General features: G+C 39.2%; 1 protein-coding gene and 1 pseudogene across 1 annotated transcript; one reads left to right on the top strand and one right to left on the bottom strand.

The window, feature by feature from the left end:
• Positions 1-565: 565 nt before the first annotated feature.
• LOC148852620 (uncharacterized protein At4g06598-like) lies at positions 566-20735 on the top strand. The gene is made up of 5 exons (XM_088946134.1): positions 566-764; positions 2842-3579; positions 19175-19254; positions 19390-19512; positions 19980-20735. The coding sequence occupies exons 2-5, from the start codon at positions 2861-2863 to the stop codon at positions 20177-20179; spliced, it is 1122 nt and encodes a 373-aa protein (XP_088802260.1). The 5' UTR covers positions 566-764; positions 2842-2860; the 3' UTR covers positions 20180-20735.
• LOC148852621 (early nodulin-like protein 14 pseudogene) lies at positions 15753-16248 on the bottom strand (annotated as a pseudogene).
• Positions 20736-25632: the final 4897 nt, after the last annotated feature.

Raw genomic sequence — 25632 nt, 5'->3', positions numbered from 1 at the left:
AGATAATTCGAATATCTAACCGGTCGAATACGAATATCCTATTCATACCAAATAACTAATCCGATTCAAATTCGGATATAATCTGATTCGATTGGATAAGTATCTGAATTTAATCGATTATTTAATTTTTATATATAATATATAAAATTTTGAAATGTTTTATATAATTTATATATAATAATTAAATTATATAAATAATTTATATATTTATATACTTTATATAAATAAAATATTTATTTTATATATCTATTAATTACCTAAAATAATTAATTAGTCAAATTTAAATGAAATCGAATATTCGAATATTTAATCGAATTCAAAGCTGGTAGGTTGGAGTCATTAATCGGGTAGAAAATTAATCCGACCCGTTTAAAGGTTCGCGAGCAGGTATGATTAACATAATTAGCTGGCATGATATTTCTGTGTTCAGAGCAGAATTAGAGGTGTTTCCAGCAACATCTTACAGCTAATAAGAAATTATAAAAAGGTCCAAAATGTCGCGAAAAATATAAATTGGAACGATAATTTGGTGCCGATAAATTGTGAAACGATCGCTCGACACGATAACTTGGATAATATTTTGACAATTTCGCATTAAATGCCATTGGCTCATACCTTTCCATCCCAATCTGTCCACCAACACCTCTCTCTCTCTATCTCTCTTGAAGAACCCTAGAATTTTTCCTGTTTTCTAGCGTTTTTTTTTTCGAAAATTTTGATTTAGGGTTTCGTTTCAGACGAAAGGAGAAGGGAAGAAGATCAAGGTACGAAGTTGCAGGCTCTGCCGGGAATGCACATTTTATTTGTTTTTGATTGTTGTTTGATCTGTTGATCTTTGTATTTCTACTTCTAGAGCTCGAAAATATTGGGTTTGATCTTGTTCTTGTCTTTGCTTCCAAATGTGACTTTTTTCTTAGTTTTTTTGTTGATTCGGGGTTCGATTAATTTCTTCGAAAAAGAACTTTTATTTCCTTTTTTCCTTTGAATTTATCTTTCTTTTTCTTATCGTCACTTTTATGTTTTTGATTATTTTACTTGTTCAAGATTCTAAACAAAAATCCCTTTCTTCTGTTTCTTTTCACCCCTAAAATCTCTTGATTTTGTTACCTGCGTTTTAGATAGTTTTTGATGACGTTGTTTTTAATCTTTCCGCTTCACTGCGTTTCTCGATGAGTTTTCGATCGGCTTCAATTGCATTATCATCGTGTTGCTTCTTTGGGTTTCTATTTTTCCTTCTTTCGCTCATTTAGTGTTTTATTGCAAATTGCACTACATTGTTTCTACTTTAATGATGTAGTATGTTTATAGGTCTAGATTGTTGTATTGTTCATTTCCTTCCCTTTCCTTTAGCAGAGGAATGGAATGGTCTCATGAGAAAAATATCCTAGATGAAACAGGAATTTCCCTCTGAAATTGCAATGCTACTAAGTAATTTTGGTCTGATGTAGTTGCATATTGGAAGATTTGTTAGCTAAGTAGCTATTACTGTATAACTCATTAAAATGGAAGTGTTATTACTAGTGAATGCCAACGTTTAGGAATTTATAAGTGGTGACAGGAGTTACCAACCAAACAATTTTAAGTATACTTATGTATACCTGAATTATTGTAGGGCCACCAGGCCTGGGGCTGATGCTGTAGTGAGTTAGTTGTTTAAGTTGTATTTGGTTATAGTCAGATTGTGGCTGGTTTTGTTTCTGTCTCCTACATTGCAAGTCTAGAATATTTTGTGATTACTTTATAAATTAAAGTTTTTGTCATTGATGATAAAAGAAGTATGCACCCATGGAACATTTCTCCTTTTGGATAATTAGTTTAGGGCTATGGTATCAATATACGTCTGAATAATGTTCTTATTGTATTGGATCTTTTCATTATTCAATTTGTGACTGTTTTGCATGCCTATCCTAGCTAAGGATGTCATGCCTTGCTACTCTGCTTCTGCTCCAAGCCTTTCTTGGCTTCATGATTTCATTGTTCCATCATCTTCCACTGGAATCCTGGTGCATTTTTTTAGAAGAGTCTGGAACATCCAAGATCCAAAATTAACCCTATTCAGATCTCCTGTTCTCTGTTGGATGAGTCCTACTTAATTTTTTTCCTCTTAGTGGTATTTTTGTTTCTTTTGAGCAAGTATCACCATATTAATAAATAGACTATGCACATTTTAAGGCATGCACCTTGCTTGAACCCAGGATTTCTGGGCTTCAAGGCAATCCAGGCACATGCCTTTTATAACTTTGCCCTTTTGCTTATTTTTCATACATCCTTGTGTGTTTTACACCTTTGTTATTGCTTATTAACTTATAAATTACCTTTTACTGGTGATTGGACTAGCATTGATCCACTGGCTTTAAAAAACAAAATAAAAGACCTTTTAAATTCCAGAAGTCCTAGTTATTGTAGATAAGATCTCAGATAGCAAAATTTCCACTAAAGAAGCAACAAAAGTACAATAGATCTCTGATCCCTGACCTTAACATAGAATTAACTGCAACCAAAATCACAAAACCATCTCCCTTACATATATGGGCAAAAAATTTGCATTGGGGCCTACAAGCCCTTTGTCTCTCCGTAGAGGTCCTAACCTCTTAGGATTAGGGATGTAATACATCTAATATCATACTATCTACTGAGTTAATGCAGTTAGAAGATAGGCAAACACATCGAGAGCTTGCCATGCTTGAATTGTTGAGTGCTTGAAGCACTTGGCTAGAATCCACATATGTTTGTGCCTTGCCTTGTTGAGTGTTTGAATTATTAAGTGCATGAAGAACTTTGACACCATTTTACTTTATAATTCTTGGTCTTTCCATCATTTCACACTTCTCTTTTGTACAGGCACTGGTGTATTTATGCTATGGCAAATTCTAAAGCTCCAAATTTAAGAAGTTTAACAAACACGGGGAAACAGTCATTACTACCCCCCAAAAGTCCCTTTCCCAGCATTTCTCCAACCTACGCTGATTATGTCTCTTCTCCTGCAATGGGATCAAAAGGTATTCCAAAGCCAAGAGAGGGGCATAAACTCCACCAACGAACTTCATCTGAGAGCCTTCTCATAGAGGAACAACCTTCATGGCTTGAGGAACTCCTTAATGAACCAGAGACACCTGTGCGGAGAGGAGGTCATCGACGCTCATCAAGTGACTCTTTTGCATACTTGGATGTAACTGATGCTTCTAACATAGAAAATTTAGTTCAAGAATACAAATTTAAAAATGTTAATGCCATACCTTCATGGGGATCTCAAGATTTTGATCGTTACAAAGATATGCGACATGCTTCTTTCTATATGGAGCCAAATTCTTTTGGAAGACAGCAGAACAGGGCATGGGAATCATCCTTGAATCCTATGACTCACCCTAGTAGCTTTCCATCTGCAAGGGATAATGTTAGACTTCAAAATGCAGGATCTTTGTGTGCTCCACAGGAACCAGATGGTGTCCCATCTACGGCCACTGAAAAGCAAGATCAGGAGGAGTCTGGTCCACCGGATCTAAGAATCTCTTCTGAAAGAAGGGATGTTTCTTACACTAAGCATTCTGCATCAGAAACAGATCCAAAACGTGCTAAACAGTAAGCCTTCTTACTTTTCTTTTTAAATTTTTTTCCATTTTCTACATTGTGATTGTTGTTTAAAATTACCTCCCATTTTATGTAGAGTTGTACGCTTGTAGCATTTTTTGGGGCTTTTGATTCCAACTAATACCTGAATTACTGAGAAGTTTATGCTCTCGTTGATGGTTCAATTTTATGAGTTGCTTTTACTATTCTCATCATGCATGGGCATGGAAACTATACTTTTGAAATGTCTGGTCTTTTGCACTGCTAGAATTTTTTTCCTTTAATTATGTTATTTGTCTATTATGGGCATTTAATGCATAAAAATCAGGATAATGTAGCCAAATTACCAAAATGAACTGAAAGCAAAGATATATAAAGAAACAAAGATTGAATGCTTTTTTTTTTTTTAATTTTGATAAGCAACAAAGATTGAATGTTCATGAGGGCTCATGTCTTTTGTACACTTTTATTTATTTTATAGAAGGACAAAACTGGATGAGAATGTGGGTCTAATAACCCTTTAAAGTAATATGCATAAATATCATATGACCAGAAAAAATCTCCTATTATGTTTCAAGATGCTTCTGCATGTAAGTAAAAGGTTTAGGTATACAACCCCTTCATGCTAAAGCACTTAACAGGCTTGACTTGGGTTGGAGAAACTAAATTTGGTGGAACTACCTGCCACCATATCTTCAAGAACAGGTACAATTACGATAGGGCATTAATGTAAGCTGGAATGTACCTTATTAGCATGTGAAGAATTTAAGACCCAGGGATGAACTCAAGTTTCAGGGAATTCTATAGAAGGGGAGTAATCAATCCAGGGATGAACTCAACTTTCTTAGCTTTGATCCCAAGGAAGCAAGGTGCCACTCAGCCAGGAGACTTCAGACCTATAAGCTTAGTAACCAACATTTATTAGGTAATTGCCAAGGTCCTTTCTCTGAGGCTTAAAACGGTGCTCCCCTCTCATTTCCCAGCACCAAGGGGCCTTCATCCTAGATAGACAAATTATTGGTCAAATTCTAATTGCAAGTGAGTGTGCGGAGGCTCAAAAAAGGTTAAAGAGGAAGGGAGTGGCAATCGAGTTGGACTTGGAAAAAGCCTATGACCTTGTGGACTGGGATTTTTTGATCACTATAATGAGGTGTGGCTTTAGGGACTTATGGTGTAAGTGGATCAAAGGATGCTTGCAAACAAGTCACTATTTTGTTCTAGTGAATGGCACTGCAGTTGATTTCATTGAAGGGACTAGAGGCTTTAGACAAGGAGACCCACTCTCTCCCTTTCTTCTTACTTTGGTAGCTGAGGTATTGAGTAAACTGATTTCAAAGGCTAACTCTACGCAATTGATCAAAGGTTGGTCAGTTGGGAGAGATAGAGTTTTGGTCTCACATTTGTGGTTTGCAGATGATACATTGATTTTCTGTGAAGGGGAGAGCAGTGAAGATGTGGAAAACCTAAAATTAGTTGTGAACTTGTTTGAAAGGATCTCCAACTTGAGAATTAACTGGTCTTTCTAGTGGTTGGCATCACTTTGGAAGAGAGTGAGTTGAGAGATTTGGCTGCATTGTTGGGGTGTGAGACTGGAGATTGGCCTGTGTTATGACCCTTGGTAGAAACCTTCGATCAGTCAGTTTTTGGAACCTAGTAGTTGAAAGGTTTGAAAAAAGATTGACAAGTTGGAAGAGGAATTGTATCTCTTTGGGAGGGAGAATTACTTTGATCAAGTCCACCTTGGCAAATCTTCTAATCTACTACAATGTTGGTCTTTAGAATGCCCCAAGCTGTGATAAGAAGAATCGAGAAAATTATGAGGGATTTTTTTTTTTTTTGTGGGAGCTTGGGAAGGGAAAAATAACCATTTGATTAGGTGGGAGAAGGTGAAGCATTTGAAAGGAGGAGGTTTGGGAATTGGAAATGTAAAACTGAAGAATGTGGCTCTGTTGAGTAATTGGCTTTGGAGGTTCCCCAAAGAAAATGAGAAATTGTGGACTAGAGTTATTTCAGGTATCCATGGGCAATCAAACAATGGTTGATTGCTTGATTGTACCTTGGAAGGCCATCCACGACATTCTTCTTTTGTTTCTTCCCATTATAAGGTATGATTTGGCTTTGGGTCAGAAAACCAGATTCTGGGAGGAAATCTGGGTTGGGGACTCCCCTTGTCAGAGGTTTTCCCTTCGTCTCTGCTCTCTCCAGACTCAAGGGTAAACCTATTAGTGATTTTATCATCTCTTCTTCTTCCTCTTCAAACTTGAGTTGGAATTTGGGTTTTATTAGAAATCTAAGAGAATCTGAAATCTCTAGTTTCTCTACCTTGTTAACCTGTTGAATTCAGTAGTTTTGGGGGATAGTGTTTCAGATTCTAGAGTCTGGGCCCTCAATCAGTCAGGTTCTTTTTCTTGTAAATCTTTCTTGAACTCGCTTGTTGCCACCGCCTCCTCTCCTTCCTTGTTAAGGAGATTTGGTTTCAGCCCATTCCTCCTAAATTCAGTACTTTCTGTTGGGAAGTATTCCATGGTTCCATCAACACTTGTGAGTTGTGACTTGCTTCAGAGAAAAAGACCAAAGTGGTGCCTGTCCCCAAACTGGTGCTCCTTATGTAAGCTGAATGGTGAGACTTCTCTCCACCTCTTTATCTCCTGCCCTTTTGCTAATTCTATATGGGAGTGGGTTTCCTCTTTGTTTGGTTGCAGCTGGAATCCTCTTGCTAATCTAGAAGATCTTTTTAGCTCCAACATTTTCAGGTGCTCTAAAAGGAGAGGAAAAGTGATGGAAAAATGCACTAGAGCAGTAGTGGTCTGGACAATCTGGGAGGAAAGAAATCTGAGGATATTTGGTGATAAAGAAAGAGGTAGAGATGCTATGATTGAAGTGATAACTATAAGGGTGGCACATTGGGTGAAAACTTTGAAAATATTTGCAGATTTTAAGACAGAAGATTTCTTCAGATCATGGGGAACAATTGCAAATATAGCTTCTAGAAGACCTATTGTAACTGAATTTTTGTCCCCTCCGGATGTTGGGTGGAAGAAACTAAACTTTGATGGGAGCTGCTTGGGAAACCCTTGTCCATCGGGCATTGATGGGGTAATAAGCGAGGAGAATGTAAATATCATTTCCATGCTCTCAGGCCCAACCCAGCATGGTAATGTGGAGAATTCAGAATTGAAGGCATCGGTGTTTGGTGTTGAGAAAGCTGAAGAGTTGGGGATTAACAGGTTGATTATTGAAGGGGACTCAAAAGTTGTTGTAAACTGGCTGAAAAAAGAGGAAGGAGCAATCTGGAGATTAAGAAATGAGTTCAGGCGCTTTAAGCAGGCTTATAAAGATACTGGAATTCACAATAGATGGATTAGGAGGTCAGCTAATAGCATAGCTGATGGTCTTGCTAAGCAAGGAGTCCAAAGGCAATCTATGTTCTGGGCTATGTTGTAGCTAGTGGGATATCCCTTGGGTCCTTTTGGGGCTTGTTTGTAACTAATGAATTTCTTTGTTGGGTTAAGCTTGGGTCTGTATTGTAATTAGTGGGGCTTAGGTGGACTTTATGTCTACCCACAACTTCTTGTTGTACACATTCTGATGATCTAATGAATCATTTTGTGTTGCTGATAAAAAAAAGATATTGTAGACCCAATTAGGGGATTTTCTAGACCAAAAGACAGCTTAATTGGATTCCTCTAACAATTAAATAATCAGATTGTTTTCCAAAGGATACAATTCTTATTTTTTGACTGTTCAAAAAATGAATCGATCCTATATATTGGATTGATTTTTTGGTGTAAAAATAAACTAAACACATTGGATTAGTGAAAGTGTTCACAGGTTTTACATTATTGCAAGTGGTGTCTGAATTATAGTGGAAGTTAAATAAACCTACTGCAACCAGGATTTTTGCGAGTTAAACCTAGTGTCCCCAATTCCCAAGAAAACAGAAAAATTCCATTTCTTTGATTGCTACTTATTAGTATTAATATATAGTAATCTTTATGATGGATAACAATAAAATTTTATTGATTATAAAAAATGATGTACAAGAATGTGTGCCTAGTACCTCATGGAATGTAGGCTAACCCCTGCTGCCCACCCTGTTGTCCCCCTCTTTACATCAGTTCGGCTTCTCCATGTTTGGTTATGTCTTGTACATGACAAGGTTGAATATTTACCCAAAACAGCTTCTCCCTTTGTGCTCCTTGGTGGCTAGCTCATTAGTTAACCTGTTTGCTATTTGTTGAACCCATAAGAAGCTTGTTCTTGATTGCCTAGTCAAGTGCCTTCTCTTATCATATGTCAGTATTGCCAAAGCTCTGGGGTATTGTTTTACAACCATCCAAACACTACTTTTGAGTCCTTCCACTATTAGATTATCATATTTGAGTGTTCTTCTTGGTATCAAATCTTAGAGTTTTGCTGATTTTCTGTTAGTTCAGCCCTTGTAGAGTCATCCACTCCTATGGCTCCAAACTCCAAAGTATATTGCAATTATGCACCCATTGCAGTCTCTAAGTACTCCTTCAATACTTGGGCTCTTGGATTCCTCAAGCTAGGGCTGTTCACAAAGAGAACCAAACCAACCAAACTGGCCCAACTTGACCCAATATGGTTTGTTTCCAAAGGCTGTTGGTTGGTTTTGGTTCAGTAAAATACACAAACTTGACTGCCTGGGTCAGTTTTAGTTTATAAGTTTGCAAACCAAAAATTTCCTGACCTAATCGATTATAGATTAATATTAGACTATTAGATTAACATGGCAGTAGTTTTATGGACTATTGGACTTTATGGATTGGTTAACTCTATAGTCTCTATTCTTGTGCCAATGTCACTTAAGATTTAGTTCATTTAAGAATAAAGAATAACTGGAGGCTCTCCCACTACCTTTTTTGCCTTCATTGTGAAGTTTGAAGATCATAACCAAAATGGACAATTGGAGACTGTCCAACTACCTTTCTTGTCTTCATTTTGAAGTTTAAACCTTATACAATAAAAGTTCTAATGCTAAAGAAACACAGAACCTACAACTACCTTTTTTGGCTTCAAAATGGTATGTTGGACAACTGGAGACTCTCCAATTGCCTTTTTCTTTTCCCTTCATTGAAGTTCAAACCTCATACACAAAGAGTGGAAGTTCTAATGTCAAAGAAACACAAAGCCTTTAGCTACAATGTTCAATGGTTGTCAAACATAGAGCCTATAGCGTACAAAGCCTATGGTGATCGAAGTGATTGGATTCAGTTTGGAGAACATATCCGAGATATTGCAATGTTGAAGAAGCCAAAGATCGATGCTTCGCTCCTCTTTGCAATTGATCTATTGTGTTGTAGCAGAGTGATTGGATTCAGTTGAAATGTTTAAACTTGGTTGTAGAAAGAAGATAATGGAGGGAAGAAGTTTGATTCCGAGAATCATGTTTTGGAGTAAACCACGACTTAGAATCGTGTTTGATTCCAAGTGGACAATCATTTTGTGGGGGTGGGAAAATCTACCAAAACTGACTTAATTACGTGGATTAAACATGGCTCTTGGAAAGCCATCTGATGTGGCCAAGAATGATCTTCCCATTCATCAGAGACCAAAAAACATGTATTAAAAAAATAAAAAAAATTAAAAAAGGAGAAAATTTGTAGACGATATGGTGGAATGCACGGGTTAAGAGTAAGTACCTCGTTTAACCCAAGGAAAAACGAGAACAGTCATCCACAAATAGTAGGAAATATCTGTACCCTCCATTGTAGTAATGTGATATGGTCCCTAAACATAATGCATTGCAAGTCCCCAAATAGTAGGAAATATCTGTACTCTCCATTGATCTATAATGCTTTGCAAGTCCACAACTCTCACACCTTAAACTGTTTGGATCGACTCAAGGTAGGAAAAAGACTCTTCAAAGACCCAAAAGATAAGTGACCCAATCGATTATGCCAAAGCATAATTTGACTCACAGGTTGAGACACAAAAGAACTCCCAATCTCTTTCCTCCTCTCAAGTGGATCTCAAGCAAGTTGTAGGTATATACTGCTCATTTAGTCCCTTAGAGCACATTAAACACTATATTGATACCACATGGATGCCTATGATCAGCCTGCAGTCAATTGTCCCTTTGTGATGAACCCGCGGTGCACCACAGGCCTGTGATGAACCCATAGCGCGCATTGTAGAACCGCAATAAACCCACGGTTCATCCAGTGTTTTAAAAGCATAAGGGCCAATTTGTGCCTGAGGTGCAAGGTGCAAGGCAAGGTGTGCGCCTTTTTAAGAAAAGCGTAGAATTACAAAAAAAAGCAAAAAAATAAAAAAAGTCAAAAAATTCCAAAAAGATGTTAATAAAAATATAAACTTAAATTTTAAAATAAATGATTTAAAAAACCTATTATCTAAAACTAAAATACATAAACACAACATGTAAACTGTATTTAAATGAAAATTTAAAAATAAAAGCAAACATATAAAGCATTTTCAAGCATGTAAAACCCGTAATCTCTTTTTTTCCTTAATTGCATTGCATCAAGTAGTTAATGTGATGTAAAACATATTGCATTCTTGATTCTATGAGTCGCCTTTGTAGCACACCCCTCGAGGCAAGCCCAAACAAGTCTATGTTAGGATTTGCCTCGAGATGCGTGGTCGGGGGTCCAGGGGCGGAGCCCCCCACCCAGTCGTTAGACTCAAAAAACAGCAAGAAGAGCAAAATTTTAAATCACTAGGTTCATCGCATGCTCTTGATGAGCCAACTTGTAGCCCGAGCCAAGGCAAACCTAGGCTGAACCTGCGATGAGATCTGCACACACTTAGACCTGCGATAAACCCTCAATCGCCGCGATGCCATGGCCCGCTAAGGAACCGTGTTCAGATGCCACCTATGTGCGCAACGTTGAGGGGACAAACGTGGTGGGGTGCCACGTAAGGCTAACAAGACGTCACCCGCCAGAAGGTGACATCACTAGTGCCATGTCAATTAAGGCACGCAAGAGGTAGTAGCACACATGAGTAATGAGGGCTCCTAAGTGAAAGGAAAGCCGATCCTCATAAAGATCCCCATGAGACATGTGGTGAAAATCTAGTGGTGCACTTAATGATTGACAACAAGCACAATATCCCCTTCCGAATAGGAGACGAGCACCTTTATCTCCTACCTTTTAGGATCTCAGGATCTCCCTAAATAGAGATCCTCGTATTGAAAGTCATTCAACAACCAAGTACCTTTGCTATCAACTCCTAGGCTCTACCACCCGAGCTCGAGACCCTAGCCGGAGAACCAATCCCCTCTAACCCTTGGTCTTTCTCTGTCTTTCAAAGAGACCACTTCCCCAACCTAGCCTTTACCCTACCTACACAAGTAGATTCCATTTGTTTCACATCCACTCTCAATCACCTTGTCACCAGATCCTGGAATTGGAAGACACAATGGTCGAGGAGAAAAGTTATTGAGCGGTTCTGATTTTTAGTAATGCTTCTCCTTGAAACCAGATAAGTGCTAGGTTTGGGGACATGTAGGCTAGAGGACAAGGAAATGGCATTAGACACACTGATCTCCCTTGTAAGAAATAGGTACAGGGGAGCCATCAACAAAAGAAACCTTGTCTCTGCCAGAAAATAAGAAGTAGGAAGTAAACATAGAAGATAAACTAGTTATATGATCAGAAGCACCAGAATCAACAACCCAAAAAAGACTAGTATTACTTGTGGATGAAGCATGATAGGCAGTATCTCTTGTACCTGAGTGAGCAAAAGCTGAAGTTGGAGTAGTCAGTAGTAGTAGATTCAGTAGTTGATTACTAAGATGATCCTGAGGCTCCAACTTCACACTCTAATTGAGTTACGACAGCTTTGGCTGCAGCTAAGACATCTAAGGATGTGGATTTTGTAGTAGAAGAAGATGCACAATCAGTAGTAATAGCTGCATTGGCATTCCCCTTCTTATTCTTGAGTCTTGCTGGAATAAGATGGGAATACAACTTCCAACATGTGACTCTAGTGTGCGTTGACTTCTTACAATAATCACAAACTATCTCCCTCTTGTCTTCCCTTTTTATTTCCCTTGTTACCAATAGGCTTTGGTTTCATTGCTGTCAAGGTTGATTCCATGGGTGGGATTTGTAGCATAACATTCCTTCTACTCTTTTCACCGTGTACTAGTGAATAAGCCTGAGACAGAGTGACGTTGACCCTAGCAAGTAATTGTTGCCTCATAATATCATATTCTAAATTCAGTCCAATAAGAAATTCAAACATCCTATTTGTTTCAACCAACTTCTTATATGTTGTTGCATCATTTTGGCTTTTCCATTCAATGGTTTCCAAGTGATCAATCTCATGCTACAGAGATTTCAAGGTGGAGAAGTAAACAGATACAGGTTTCTCCCCGGGTTTAGGGTTATTCACTCCACTTTTCAGATCATAGTCCCTAGCAACATTTAGGGGCTGGGAGTAGGTTTCCTTCATATTCTCCCAGATTTCCTTCGCAGTTTTCACCCATTAGTAATTTCTATTGATGTGAGGCTGCATAGACTTGCACAGTCAAGTCATCACTAGCTGGTTTTCCTGAACCCGTTTAGCATAAGTTGGGTTTTCCTTTGTTGGTTGCTTTGTGTCTCTAGTTACATATCCAAGCTTCCCCTTTCTCAAATAGCCATCATGGTCGATTGGGCCCATTCTAGGTAATTTGTGCCATCAAATTTAACAGTATTAATCTGAAAAGTGTTGTCTGATATACTTCCAAGCCCCATAGATCCTTCCCAAGTGTTTTTGGTTCCTTCCCAACTGTCTCCATGCTAAGCAGACCACCAAGGGCTCTCAGATATTCAAGAAAGAGGCTGAAGTACAGCATGTATAGCAATCCAACACAAAAAACAGTTCTGAAATACCTAGAGCTCTAGAACTGATCAGTTCTCAGTAAAACAACCTAGAACCAGCCCTAGAGATAATAAAAAAGAATTCAGCCACTTCTTCCAGAAGAGCCCAATCTTCTTCAAGTTGTCGATCTCAAAAAAGAATTGTTTTCTACTCAGAGAACCCTAGGCGTCAGTACCAATTGAAGCTTTAACCTCTACACCTTATTCCGATCCAAAGAACTCCGATCCTTCCTGGTTATTGGTGATCTCTAAGACTGCATATCTTGGGCAGCACAAATTCCTCCAACAAACCTCCAAGAATCAGGCAAATCTGACTGAAAAATCCACCCTAGATTATCCTCATGTAGCCGGCTGGAACAAGACTACATGGGAACCCTAGCAAGCCTTAACCTTGCTCTGGTACCAAGATGGCTGGTGGTGTTCACAGTCGGCTAGTGCTCTGGTACAAGTTCTGCAAGAAAATAAAGAAAGAAAAGAAAGTAACAGAATAAAGAAGAGAGGAAGAGAAGAGATGAAGAATGAGAAAAGAAGGGAGCAGTTCTAATTTGATTTTACCACCCCTTTGTTATTTATATGCTTCTATTAAAAAGAGAACTACATTGACATAAATACCCGTCGCCCAAAACAATATATAACAGGTAATAACATCAACTAAAAAAAACCAAAACAGTAGTGATAACACTAATAAAACAGAACCTAATAAGGTAAGGACCACAATAATCTACTGGACTGTTTCTCCACATAAACAAAAAAAGGCAGTAGGGGGGTCTCCTGCCTTAGACTTTGGAATTCTTGAAGTAGCTCCTTAGAGCCCCATTTATAAGAATAGCAAAAGTTGGGGTAGAAACATCAGTCTTAATCCAGCTTCTCCATTTACTGCCAAAATCATTTTCTCAAAAAGATGCTTTAAGAAAATTCCAGATACCATGATCGAATGCCTTCTCGAAATCCAGCTTACAAAGAACCCACAACTAATCCACTAGGATGCCATCAAGAAGTTGTTTGCCCAAAACCCCTTGCCTAGATGCACAGGTGAGGTGCATTTTAGGGTACGCACTTTGCCCAGGTCCTAGGCGCAGCCCTTTCAAAAGGCACATGCCTGGTGCGTCTGATGCGCCTTGCACCTCAGCCTAGGCGTGTGCTTTTTCAAAATTTTGTTCTTTTTTGTTTTATTTTTTGAACCTAGTGGCTGGGCTAGGGGCTCCGCCCCCGGACCCTCGACCACACCGCTCAAGGCAAGCCCGAACAAGTCCATGTTAGGGTCTTAAATTCTTAATTCTCACAAAAAAAGGATTTTATAATTTTAATTGCCTTTTACGAAGATATTTTAATAGGATGAATGAATGGACAACATTAGCAAATAGGGGGTTATCGGAGCTTTGGTTTAAGACCCTAACATGGACTTGTTCAGGCTTGCCTCAAGGGGCTTGGTATAAAGGTGACTCCTAGAATCAAGAATGCGAAATGTTTTACATCACATTAGCTACTTGAAGTAATGCAATTGTGGAAAAAAGAGATTGTGGGTTTTACATGCTTGAAAATGCTTTATATGTTATTCATAAAAAAATCTTTATATGTTTGATTTAATTTTTAAAATTTCATTTGAATACGCTTTACATGTTATGTTTATGTATTTTAATTTTAGATAATAGGTTTTTTAAAACATTTATTTTTAAATTTAAGTTCATATTTTTTATTGATATTATGCTTTTTTTTTGTTTTTGCATTTTGTTTGAATTCTCTGACATTTTTTTTTTAAATTTGTTAGCATTTTTTTGGTACTTTTGCACCTTGCTTCAAAAAGGTGCACGCCTCGCCTTGCGCCTCAGGCGCAAATTGGCCATTGCACTTTTTTTGTGTCTTGCTCTTTTAAAACACTGGGAAAAAGACATCTGAGCCTGGTAGCAAGAACCTTGGGTAGGATCTTATAGGTATTGCCCATGAGGCTGATGGTCCTAAAATCTTTGATGTCCTCTGCCCTGCCTTTCTTTGGGACTAGAGCTATGAAAGTATTATTCAAACATCTTTAAAGGAGCCATTATTGTGGAAGTTTATTGGTGCATGAAGCAAATCAGCTTTGATAATATCCCAGAAGCTGTAAAAAAATTTATGTTGAAACCATTATAGCCAAGTTTATCTACATCAAGACTCTTTATAGCCTCCTCCTAGACCCCTTCCTCTGTAAAGGTTGCCTCAAGGAGAGCTTGTTGGCTATCAGAAATCTTGGACAATTGCAACCCATCGAGTGTGGATCTTTTTTTGCATATTTGTCTTTGTATAGGTTTTTGTAAAAGTCCACTACATTATTTATTTTTCTTTTCTAGCATCTGGATCTTCCACAATATTGTTAATTTGTTATTGGTTCTGATTCTTGTAGTCAAGTTTGATTAGGCCTTGGCATTTGTTGACCTATGGAAAAAATCTGTATTGTGATCTCCCTCTCTCAAGCATTTTTTTAATGCCAAGTTCATTTGAGGTGGAGAGTGGTTATCTTAAATTGTATTTTTTGAGAAAAAACAAAGTAAAGATAACTATATTTATATTACTAACAAAACCATGTACAGCTAGAAGATGTACAAAGGGAAACCAAAACCTTCCTAAAACACCCAGAAAAATCCAAAACCTTGATAGTTTACAAAGATACTAACCTTTGACTGTTTACAAAAAAGACTCTCAAGCCCTAAAAGGTACTATAATTTCTTCCTTTAAATCCTCTATGAACAGTCGACCATGAATTTCCAACTATTCGAAGAATTGTATCTAAAGAATTATGCTGATTATGGAATATTTTTCCATTCCTTTCTTTCCAAAATCAAATCACCCAGAAGATTGCTTTTGGAATTACAGTCCAGATGATTTTCCCTCTCTAAGTTAAGCCTTCTAAATTCCAACCCTTTAAGAAAGTCTCCATTGAACTTGGACAACTTCTCACCTCAAATCTGGCCATAATTCTATTCTTGATTAAAGAGGAAAAGGTGCAAATGCAGTAGGTGATCAGTATCAGTTAACTCCTCGGAAACATTACAAAAGACACACTTTGTCTCATCTAAACTCACCCCCTTCTCAACAAATTGCCCTTCATTAGGATTTTAGCTAAAAATGTATTAATTATTAGATAACAATGAAATTAAACTTTGTTGGAGAAGAGTAAACATTGCCCTGACTCCTGTGTACAATTTTTTGATTCAATCTATAGAAATCCCATTATAATCTCAGTAACTATAACAAAATCATGCCCAAAAATTTCCTGACAAAAATAACCAATAAATGAATAAATAATCCCCTGAAGATGGAAACTTGAAATTTCCCACCAAACCCAGTTATCACTTCTCAGAACAAAACCATCCCCAACAGCCCACCCTTCAAGTTTGTAGCGCTGCTTGTCGGAGTCACAGCGGGTCCCTCAATTTCTGCCGGAGAAAAGCTAATGAACTCACTTCTTGGAGAAAGCACAACCACAATCAGTTTCTGCCCCTTCTTGCAGTGTCCATTGGCTCCACTGATGAAATAGAATGGCTCTGATTGGCCCAGTGCAATCTTGCTGTTGCCATCCTTGCACTCAGCAATGGTGCTCAATACGTTGCAGCTGGAGTAAGACTCCTTTGTCACTCACAGTACAGAATCCTTGTTGGCATTGTACTTCCAAACCAGTATGTTGTTGATTTGGAGACGAGCTGCTTCAGCCCATCGGTGCAGAGAGTCGGACTCAGAGGATGAGATCTTCCATGCATCAGTTTTGCCACCAACCAAGATTTCTCTGGCTTCTGAGAAGCTGAAAAGGAAATACCAGCACAAGAGCTGAAGCTAGCAATCTAGAGAAAGCCATTTTCGATTATCTCTATCTGGGCAATGCAGCAGCTAATAGCTTCTAACTACAACTTAGTTCTCTCAGAGATTGGATTAGTGAGAGTGAACTCAGTGCAGTGACCCCTATGTACAATTATAGTTGCTAAAATTGTGGGTAATTTTCTAGGCAACAGTGGATTTAGTAACCTAGTTGCATAGGTGGTGCTAGGTGTCGCCTAGGCAATAGAATTTTATAAAATAGAAGAGACTAAATTCTAGGTTGGTTCCTTACTTTTATCACCCGTGAGCATGCATATTAATTAAAAATGTTGCAATGCACTTTACTAATATCATTAATTTTCTCTGAAAATATCACAAATGATCATATCTGACACTTATAAAAAAAAGATTAGCATTCTTTTGAGTAGTAAAGAGATTTGAAGTTAAACATGTTAAATTTCAATGTTTCAAAGATATATAGTATAACAAGTACTTGTAGAAAATACTGTAGTATAATAGAGCAATATTATGCCGAATTAGCAACATGGAAGTATGCAGTTTTGTACCAATAAATCTTTCAAGATAAGTGTAACTATGTAACTAAAAGAGAAAAAGAACAAGGGCTGGAGCCCCTGTTCTGTTTAATGTAAGGAAGGGAGAATAGTTGTAGAGAAGAAAAATCCTCTTTTATCCTTCATTCCTTCTTTCTTTTCACTTCTGAAAATCCTTGGATCTTTTATATTTCAAAAGTAAAACCATGAAACAAAGTGAAGTAACATATAATATAGGGGTTTTATTGATTCCTCCACTTTATAATTTTTTATGAGTTTGTACAGTTGGGAACAGTGACAGGTGGGGGAATTTATCACAATATAATAGGGTACTGTAGCATAGGTGGGGTTTTGAGACAATGCATTCAGGAAGCCAACAAAAAATTATGATTGGAGTCAAACCATAAATTTCCCTATAATATATTATATATCAACACATGCTAATAAAATGCAAGCTTGGTGCCTGCCCACAGACAATTTTTTGATACAAGCATAGGCTAGGAGACCCACAAAGAGCATGACGGCCAGTCACTTCTAGAATTCACTTAAAAAGTTACAATTCTCATTATCTAAATGTTATATTTGATAAATTGGACTGAAAAATATTATGTGAATAATGTACTTGGTTTGAAGAGGAAAAAACTAAGCATAAATCATGGTTTCTTCATATTAAATGTGATCATTGTACTTCTGTATGCGTTTGGATATTAAGAAATGGAGATCATGGCCCTGGTTCCTGTGTCGATGTCCATGCCCTTACTCATATCTATGCATTCCAGTTTACTTAAATTGCTGGAATATGCTCTATGGTGAAGCATTTTTACTATGAACCATTATATGAATGACTTGAACAGTTAAATTAATGGCTATATTTTTTAGAATGAAGTTAATGAACTAAAGCTGAAATCATAAGCTACAATATAGTACAAGATAGGCCGTATTTATGGGTGCTTCTCCAATGGGCTTTTTGTGCTTTTCACGTTGGGGAAGCCAAAAGCCAGTCAATAAATCATTTGGTGAAAAGCTCAAAACATATATATATATATATATATATATATATATTTTTTTTTTACATAAAAAATGTCCATTTGAAAAAAGCAGAAAAAACTCCATTTGACTTGTCACGTTTGCGAGAAGCTATTTTGAACAAAAAAGCTGGTGACCAGCCAAACTTTTTGTCAAGAAGTCCCTTTAGGCCAAAAAGCACTCTCAAACACAACCTTAATGTTTTCAACCCATTGCTGACCTGGCTGGTTAGACTGGTGACTTGGTGTCTGCTCATAATTCCAGTTTGGGTCAAACCTCTAATCTGTCATATTACAATGTACTCGACTTGGTCAATGGTCTAGTGACCTGGATGGTTCATGGTTGAACCATTGACCTTGTTTGACCATATAAAGGGATATAGTGTTTTTTATTATTTTATTTTATTTATCACTTTTATTGTTACTAGCAAATGTGCATGTGCTTAAATCCTATTATATTAAATATAGGATTTAATGAGTAATCGTGGAAGTTAGTAGTACCTTAAATATAGGACTTGATGAGGAAGAATTGAATGAGGTGAAAAGTAATGATTCAAATTACAATTTTTGCCCCCAGTAGGTGTATTTGAGTCAGAAAGAAAGTTCAAGAAGCTCATTCATAATTCATATTTTTAATAGTAGTGAGACAAAAATACCTTATAGGATTTAATGGGGAGGGCTTTACCAAAAAAAGGAGTTAATAATCTTGAGTATAAAACTTAATGAGAGGGAATTGAATGAGGTTAAAAGTAGTAGTTCAAATTACATTTTCTGCCCTCACGATTAGAGTGGGACCAAATTAAAAAATAAGGAAATTTTATTCCAAAAGAAAAAGTTCCACAAGCTCATTAGTATTTTTAATAGTATAGAATTATACATATAGATATGAATATAGATGACATCACAAGTTGACCCATTGACCTAGACGTTAAAACTGAACTTCTGACCTGTTGACTCGAAGGGGAAATTGGTTCAACTTCTGGTCTGGGTTTTAAAACATTGGTACAAAGATCTGATTTGCTATTGATTATACATTGCTTATTTGATCACTTTTTGCTTTCTGTTACATATTACAAAATCCATGTAATTATTCCCATCTCTTTTGGCTTTTTCTGAGATGTTTAAAAACTGAGCTTGAAGTATAGTATACGTTCTTTCCCTTTTCCAAACCTAATTGATACAAGTTGGATCTCTGTAATAGAAATATAGAAGTTGGCCTTTTCTATACATGTTTTCAAGTTGGATCTTTGTAAAGAACCTTAAGCATAGAATATTAGAGTTTGCAGTTTGAAAGCTTCTAGAATGCTAAGAAATAGAGTGCTATGGTATGGAAAAGTTTGCTACTAGTACATGTCAAAGTACTGTAACCTGAGAAGCAATTTATTGCCAGGCAATTTGCTCAACGGTCACGGGTCCGAAAACTTCAGTACATAGCCGAACTTGAAAGGAATGTCCAAGCTTTACAGGCAAGTCCTAATAGAAGTTAGTGGAGACAGATAGGTTTTTTTTTTTTTTCAATTTTTTTTATATGACGCAGATGGAGTTATTTACCCTAACCCTTCAAGTTTTTACAATATTATCTTTCTATTCTAAATTTATAGGCAGAAGGGTCTGAAGTTTCAGCTGAGATCGAATTTCTTGACCGGCAGAATCTTATACTGAGCATGGAGAACAAAGCCCTGAAACAACGGCTAGAGAGTTTGGCACAGGAACAACTCATCAAGTACTGTAAGTATTATGTTTTCCTGACTGCTTAGATTTGTACTCTTTTATTGGATCTGTTTCTTGTGTTTGACAGCAAACATTTATAGGAACTTGAAATGGTAAAGAAATAGACATCTTATTTGTTACAACCAGTGTTTAAGTCTCAGCCTTGGACCAGATGGTTGGACCATGGATATTGGGAACTGGTGGCCTTTCCAGGTCCTGGTTAAATGACGGTTTTGGTGGGTTGGATGGGCAAGCCACCTGGTTTAACAGTAAAACTGGGACCTGTAGAACATTCTGGTTTTTAGTCTGGTCTGAGTCTTAAAACACTGGTTACAACTACTTGTATAGTCATTCCAAATTTTCAATAAAAAATTCTAGGACTGGTTAGTATATTCGGTAAGTTTCATGCAGATGTTAACTGGATGTAGGTTACAACTACTGTTTAGGGAAATGACTGACCTTTTCTGGTTCTGGTGATGGTTCAGTAGAGCAGGAGATGCTGGAGAGGGAGATCGCAAGGCTTCGAACCTTGTATCAGCAACAGCAACTGCAACCGCAGCAGCCACCTTCTACTCATCGTCGTGCCAACAGCCGAGACCTGGATTCCCAATTTGCAAACCTGTCCCTAAAACACAAGGATGCTAGTTCTGGTCGGGATCCAGTCAGTGGGTCGCTTCGCATTTAAGATGAAAGAGCTGTGCTATTGTGCACCTAATCCTCTATAATGTTGATTGAAAGCATGCTTTCATGAATGGGGCCAAGCGTGGTCTTGAGATTCTTGGCATCCAACGTTACCACGCCCTCACCCATTCACCCAATCATGTTTTGATAATTTCCATGCGCACCTGGTGGTCGTTGCCTGAAAATCTTGACTTTCTGGTAGGCGATTCATCGGAGGTGATAACAGCTTTGATGTTTCCTTGCCTTATTGTATGCTTACAAGTGATTCTAATTTGAAAGTTTTATAACACCCATTTTTCTGTCCTTACAACTTTATGATGCCCTGCGATTCCATCCCAGTGTATCTTAGAATCTGTGTGCGTTTTAACAGATTGTCATGTTAGAGATGTAAATAGGAGGAAAGGAAAAGCAAACATATCAAGTTGCAGTATTGTATTTTGCTTCAGGCTCTAGCCTTCGGCTTTGGTGCCTGCTGTGATGGTTCTCTCAGCCGCATGAAATGGTAGATCTGGATTGCTTATTTTCTCCATCTGATAATAAAGCGTTGCTTTTTCTTCAAATCCCATTCCTACGTACCGGACATGCATTTTAATTTTCTGCAGCCCACATTTTCCCTGGAGTTCTTGTTAGGTCGTAGAAACTAGTGGAGTAATACTAGTAGGTTTGCTATTGGAAAACGAACATATCAAAATGCAGGCCAGCAAAGATGTTCCCTACTTCTCTCCCTCTAGCTTTATCATCCTAGATTCGATGCATCAAGTTGCTAGTTAAAACATGATCAAATACACTGGGAACTCAATTTTATTCGAATGCCTGAGCTTCTAATGGCCCAGGATTCTTTCCTTTCAGACGCCATTGATCTCCGATGAGTAACTTGTAAGATACCCACTCGGTAACTCAATTGGGTTATTCTGTTCTCTTTCTTAAAGGTAACTTGAAATACTCAAGAATGTGGTAATGCATTTAAAGAAAATCTCTACGCCAAGCAGATGTAATGGATTCATAAACCCAGTCGATGGAATATTTTGATTTATGGACAGCCTGATAGGATTATAAATTTTAATGTTGAAAGTAATCATTATTGTAAGAGCATGGAGGTAGGTCCACAAACATTTTTACCATAAAATATAAGAAATCTAGTAGAATCATTATCATAGAATATCAAAATCCATACATTGTATTAATCATAGATAAAAGGACGTACAATTGTGTTTGTTATTTTCTAACGACATTATATCAATTGATGAAATTAATGAAAGACTAAATGCAAAGTTAAGTTTACGGAGGAGAAAATCTTTGAAAACAAGAGGTTCTTAAAATAAGTAGGACTAAAACATGATATATGCTATGTAAATTTATAACAGTAGTATGGATGCAGCAAATAGGAAGAGTTCACTAGTGATGAAGGAAGATTTGGCCCGACCTCATAACTATTCAACACGTGGAAAGGCAACAGCTCGGCATAATAGTACGCCCAAGGTGCGAGTTTCGAAAAGAGGAACTTGCGGTTCGAACTCCCCACAAGGAGACCGAGCTCTACTTTAGACCCCGAGCCTTACGAACACAAAGGGCAACGACTCGAACTGGCCCGCCCCATGGCAGTTCGGGCCACACCTCTATCCGAACTCAAGACTTCACCTCGCACACCAATCCAGTACTTCGCCTCCAGGACGCCGAACTGAACAACCGTACCGTACCTGACACCGAAGGAGTCCGTATCCTGAGGTGGTGCACTTGACTGACTTGGGATCTGATGCTTGACAGCCGCACTTCAACGACCACCTACCACCGCCACCTGCCACCGCCATCTCCAGTTACAGAGACGGCTCTGACAAAGAGAGCAGTGGCAGTTTTGCCCCAGCAGAGGTGATGACACCCGAACTGGCAGAAGCGTAGAGGTAATCATACCCGACCTGACAGAAGCTTAGGAGTGAGTGCGCGAAGTGGTTATAAAAGGCTCTCTTCCCCCCAAGAACGAGGTATGTGATAACTTTGGGCCATCTGGTTTTATCTTGCCTTTGAGGAAATACAAACTTGTGCTTTGGATCATTCTCACCGGGTTCTTCCCCGGAGATTACTCGCTTTCTCCTCCGTTTCAGGCACCTTCTGTTCCAGCCTGAGGCAAGATCGTTGACAGGTAGGACCAGCCGGATTGCGCACCATCAATTGGCGCCGTCTGTGGGAAACGCTTCTAAAAGCCTCCATCTAAAACTCTCATAACCCCTTTTTTCTAAAAAAAAAAGACCCAACACTCATGGATTCTTCCAGCAATGCCGGACATGGCACGGAGATGAACACCACCGGGAACAACTTCAAGTCCCTGTGGTGTGCATCGAACAGTTCATCATCCCCCTTTCGGTGGATGGGATCCCCAACCTGAATGTGCCACGAATAGTGGCGCCCGTAAACCTTCCCGCCATGAACGTCCCCTTTCCTCTCCCTGTCGAAACAACCTTTACCGAACCAGCTACTGTCCCCCTGGCGACCAGCTAGAACCAGTTTGATGACTTGATGCAATGCATGCGGGCAATGCAAACCCAAATGCAACGGTTCTAGCAGCATCAGCTCCAGCAGCACCAAGTACTGTACCACATCTCTCAGTATCACTATCAACAGTAGTTCCCCCAACTGCCTCTGAACCAACCACAACTTCCACCTCGGCACCCTGCTCCAAAGCCGGTTAAGCCCTCCCCTCAGGGTGGACGCCATCACCAAGGAGAAGCCTCCCAACTTCGGAACCCCCCCAAGAGCCAGGCCTCATCCCCAGGCCGAGGGGAAAGAAAAATCACCCCCGCCTCGCAGCTCGCCGGCGGGTCGGGAACCTCGCCGCCAAGTCAGTACCTCGGCACTCCAAGTCTGAGCTCCCACTAACAGAAAACCGATTCAGCGTCCTAGCGGTGGACTACCATCAGTCTGGGCCCATTGAGCTCGGCAACATAGAGGCCATCAGTGCCAGTACCAGGCCCACTCAGCAACGAAGATGCCGACGAAGTTGCCGAACTACCACCCGTGTATTGCCCAACCTCAGAGGTAAAGAAGAGACAAGCTCGGACGAAGTAAAAGATGCCCCTATTCTCTTAGTTCCTTCCCCCCTCTCATCAGTACTCCTTGCAGTCCCCATGCTCAGAGACTTCAAGCTGCCATCTTTAGACAAGTATGATGGGTCCTTCGACCCCAACGACCACGTCGATGCCTCCCAGTCCCAAATGCACCTAGCTAGGGCCAGTGAATCGTGCATGTGCGTGGCCTTCACCACCACCTTCAGGGGGGTGGCCCGCACCTGGTACAGGAACCTGGCCCCCGGGTCAATAAGAAGCTGGACCCAGTTCGTGTAGGTCTTCACCACACACTTTGTTACTAGCAAGCGGTGCCCTAGAACCGAGGAAAGCATCTTCGGAGTAGTCTAGAGGGAAGGAGAGTCCATTAGGGGCTACATCAAGCGGTTCAATGACGCGTGCTTGCAGATACCATGACTGGACCCAGCGGTGCAGCTCGCTGCGGCCAAGAGATGAGTAACACACAAGGAGTTCAAATGGCACATGGTAGCTAGCCAACCCTGTTAGACAGTTTTGTATGCCCTTAGCTTCAATCCAATTTGATACTTTTGACATTTAGTGTAAATAAATAAAGTGCATGTTTGATTCATGTTGTTTGGTATAGTTCTGTGTAAGACCCTAAAACTGGACACTTATAGAGACTCGTGTTAGTTTTAAATGTTCACAGCCATTGGATAAGTCTGGGGAGATTTATCCTGCCAAGGCTGACATTGGTGTGCCACCAAGTGTTGGGATGGCCTGTCTTGGCCACCAGGGTAAGACCCAAGGCACATGCAGTATGGGATTATTCGAATCCTTGAACCGGACCAGATTTCCAGTATTGCCCTGGACCTTGGAGACAGATGGGCAAAACTGGAAAGTTACACCTGACCCCTAGACTCAATTATGATACTTCACTAGGTATCAGATCAGACTGTCTTTGATATGCTAATTAGTGAGATCCTTAGCGGGGATCAAAATCTGGGTATGTTGGGACAATATGAGAATTCACCTGAGTGGGTGATCATAGTGATAGGATCAGCCCCTTTGTCGAACAAGGGTAATGATCGGGAAATGCACTCTCTCTGATGGAAACCAAACTGCCGGCAATTGATTTCAATCGTTGGAATTTTGTTTGCAAAATTAATATATATATATATATATATATTAATTTTGAAAATGGTTTTAATTCCCAGGATCCATGTGAGTGGAGAGTGTGGCACTGTTCCTTGTAGCCGAGGGAGAGGTCCTCTCTTGTCAAGTAGTGCTTGATCATTAAGGGCTGAGAGGTTAAGTGTAAGACCATTTAGGATAATACCTGATGGGCTAATCTTGCACCTGCCCACAATCCCTGGGTTTTTATAAGATGGCTTGGCCCAGGGACCACTTAATGTAAGTGTTGGGCCCATAGGGTCCATGTGATGGGCTCAGGGGTTTATTGAGCTTTTCAGTGAATTCGGCTGGGCCTTGTAATAAAGGCTGGGCCAAACCCATGTGGCCGGTGTGTAGATCAATGCTTGGGTCCCACACCATACAAAGAAGCCCAACTGGGCAACTGAATGGAAACTAGTTAAGCACTGAACACTTAATGGGCCAAAAGCCCATTTCGAGTTGGGCTGATATGATCACCCATTTATGGGGCAAATCTAAGATTAATGTTAGTAAAAGGATTGAGCCTTTAACCTTATCCACTCTAGGAGACCAAATTCAAATCAGATTTGAATCTGGTAACCTCCTGATAAGATCAGGAGTAAGCTAACTTAATCTGCAGATAGGATTAAGATAATCCCCTATCCAAATACTGATTTGGATTGGGATAACTCCTAATTAGGAGGTTTCTTAATCAAGAAGAAAAGAGGAGAAACCCTAAGAGAAAAATATCAGATTTTGACCAAGGGTTTTTTGAGAAAGAAAGAAAGCTTCCTGTGAATTGAGATAGGATCTCATACACACTCCAGAGAGAAGAGAAGCAATTCATCCATCTTCGTCCCAGGAGTTCTCCTCCAGCCGCCGCCATTCCTTCTTGTAAGATTTGATCTTTGAAGAAGAAAGAAGTCAAGAAATCAGTTCTTGACATCAGTCTTGTAGAAAAGACTGAAAAATGTTCGGTGTTCAGAGTTTCCAGAGGATTCTTGCAAAGGATCTAGTGTGTAGGACGCACTCTGCTGGTTTCGTTCCACCCACAACTGTGTCATTTTCAGCAGGAGCGGATCTTGGTGTCTTCTTTGGGCGTGAACACCAACTTTGGGAGATACTGCTTCTCCGGATCAGGTATATTCCTCCCTTTTTCCTTTTGGTTCAGATTTGGTTCGATTATGGTTCAAGTAAGATCATTGAATATTGTATTCTAAATTTAGGGAATATGATTCCCAGTTGGGAGAAGGTAGGAAAATTTTTGAAATTCGCCCACCCATTCCGCAAC

The sequence above is a fragment of the Nelumbo lutea genome, chromosome 5, assembly GCF_056320005.1.
Source record: "Nelumbo lutea isolate HS-2025 chromosome 5, American lotus-T2T, whole genome shotgun sequence".
In the NCBI taxonomy this organism is placed as follows: domain Eukaryota; kingdom Viridiplantae; phylum Streptophyta; class Magnoliopsida; order Proteales; family Nelumbonaceae; genus Nelumbo; species Nelumbo lutea.
This window is presented reverse-complemented; position numbering and strand designations above follow the sequence as displayed.

Bases quoted from the DNA above. Each gene is read 5' to 3' on its own strand.
- LOC148852620 (XM_088946134.1), top strand. From the start codon at position 2,861: ATGGCAAATTCTAAAGCTCCAAATTTAAGAAGTTTAACAAACACGGGG. The intron at 3,580-19,174 runs GTAAGCCTTCTT...ATTTATTGCCAG, and splicing joins GATCCAAAACGTGCTAAACA to GCAATTTGCTCAACGGTCAC. The intron at 19,255-19,389 runs GTCCTAATAGAA...ATTTATAGGCAG, and splicing joins TGTCCAAGCTTTACAGGCAA to AAGGGTCTGAAGTTTCAGCT.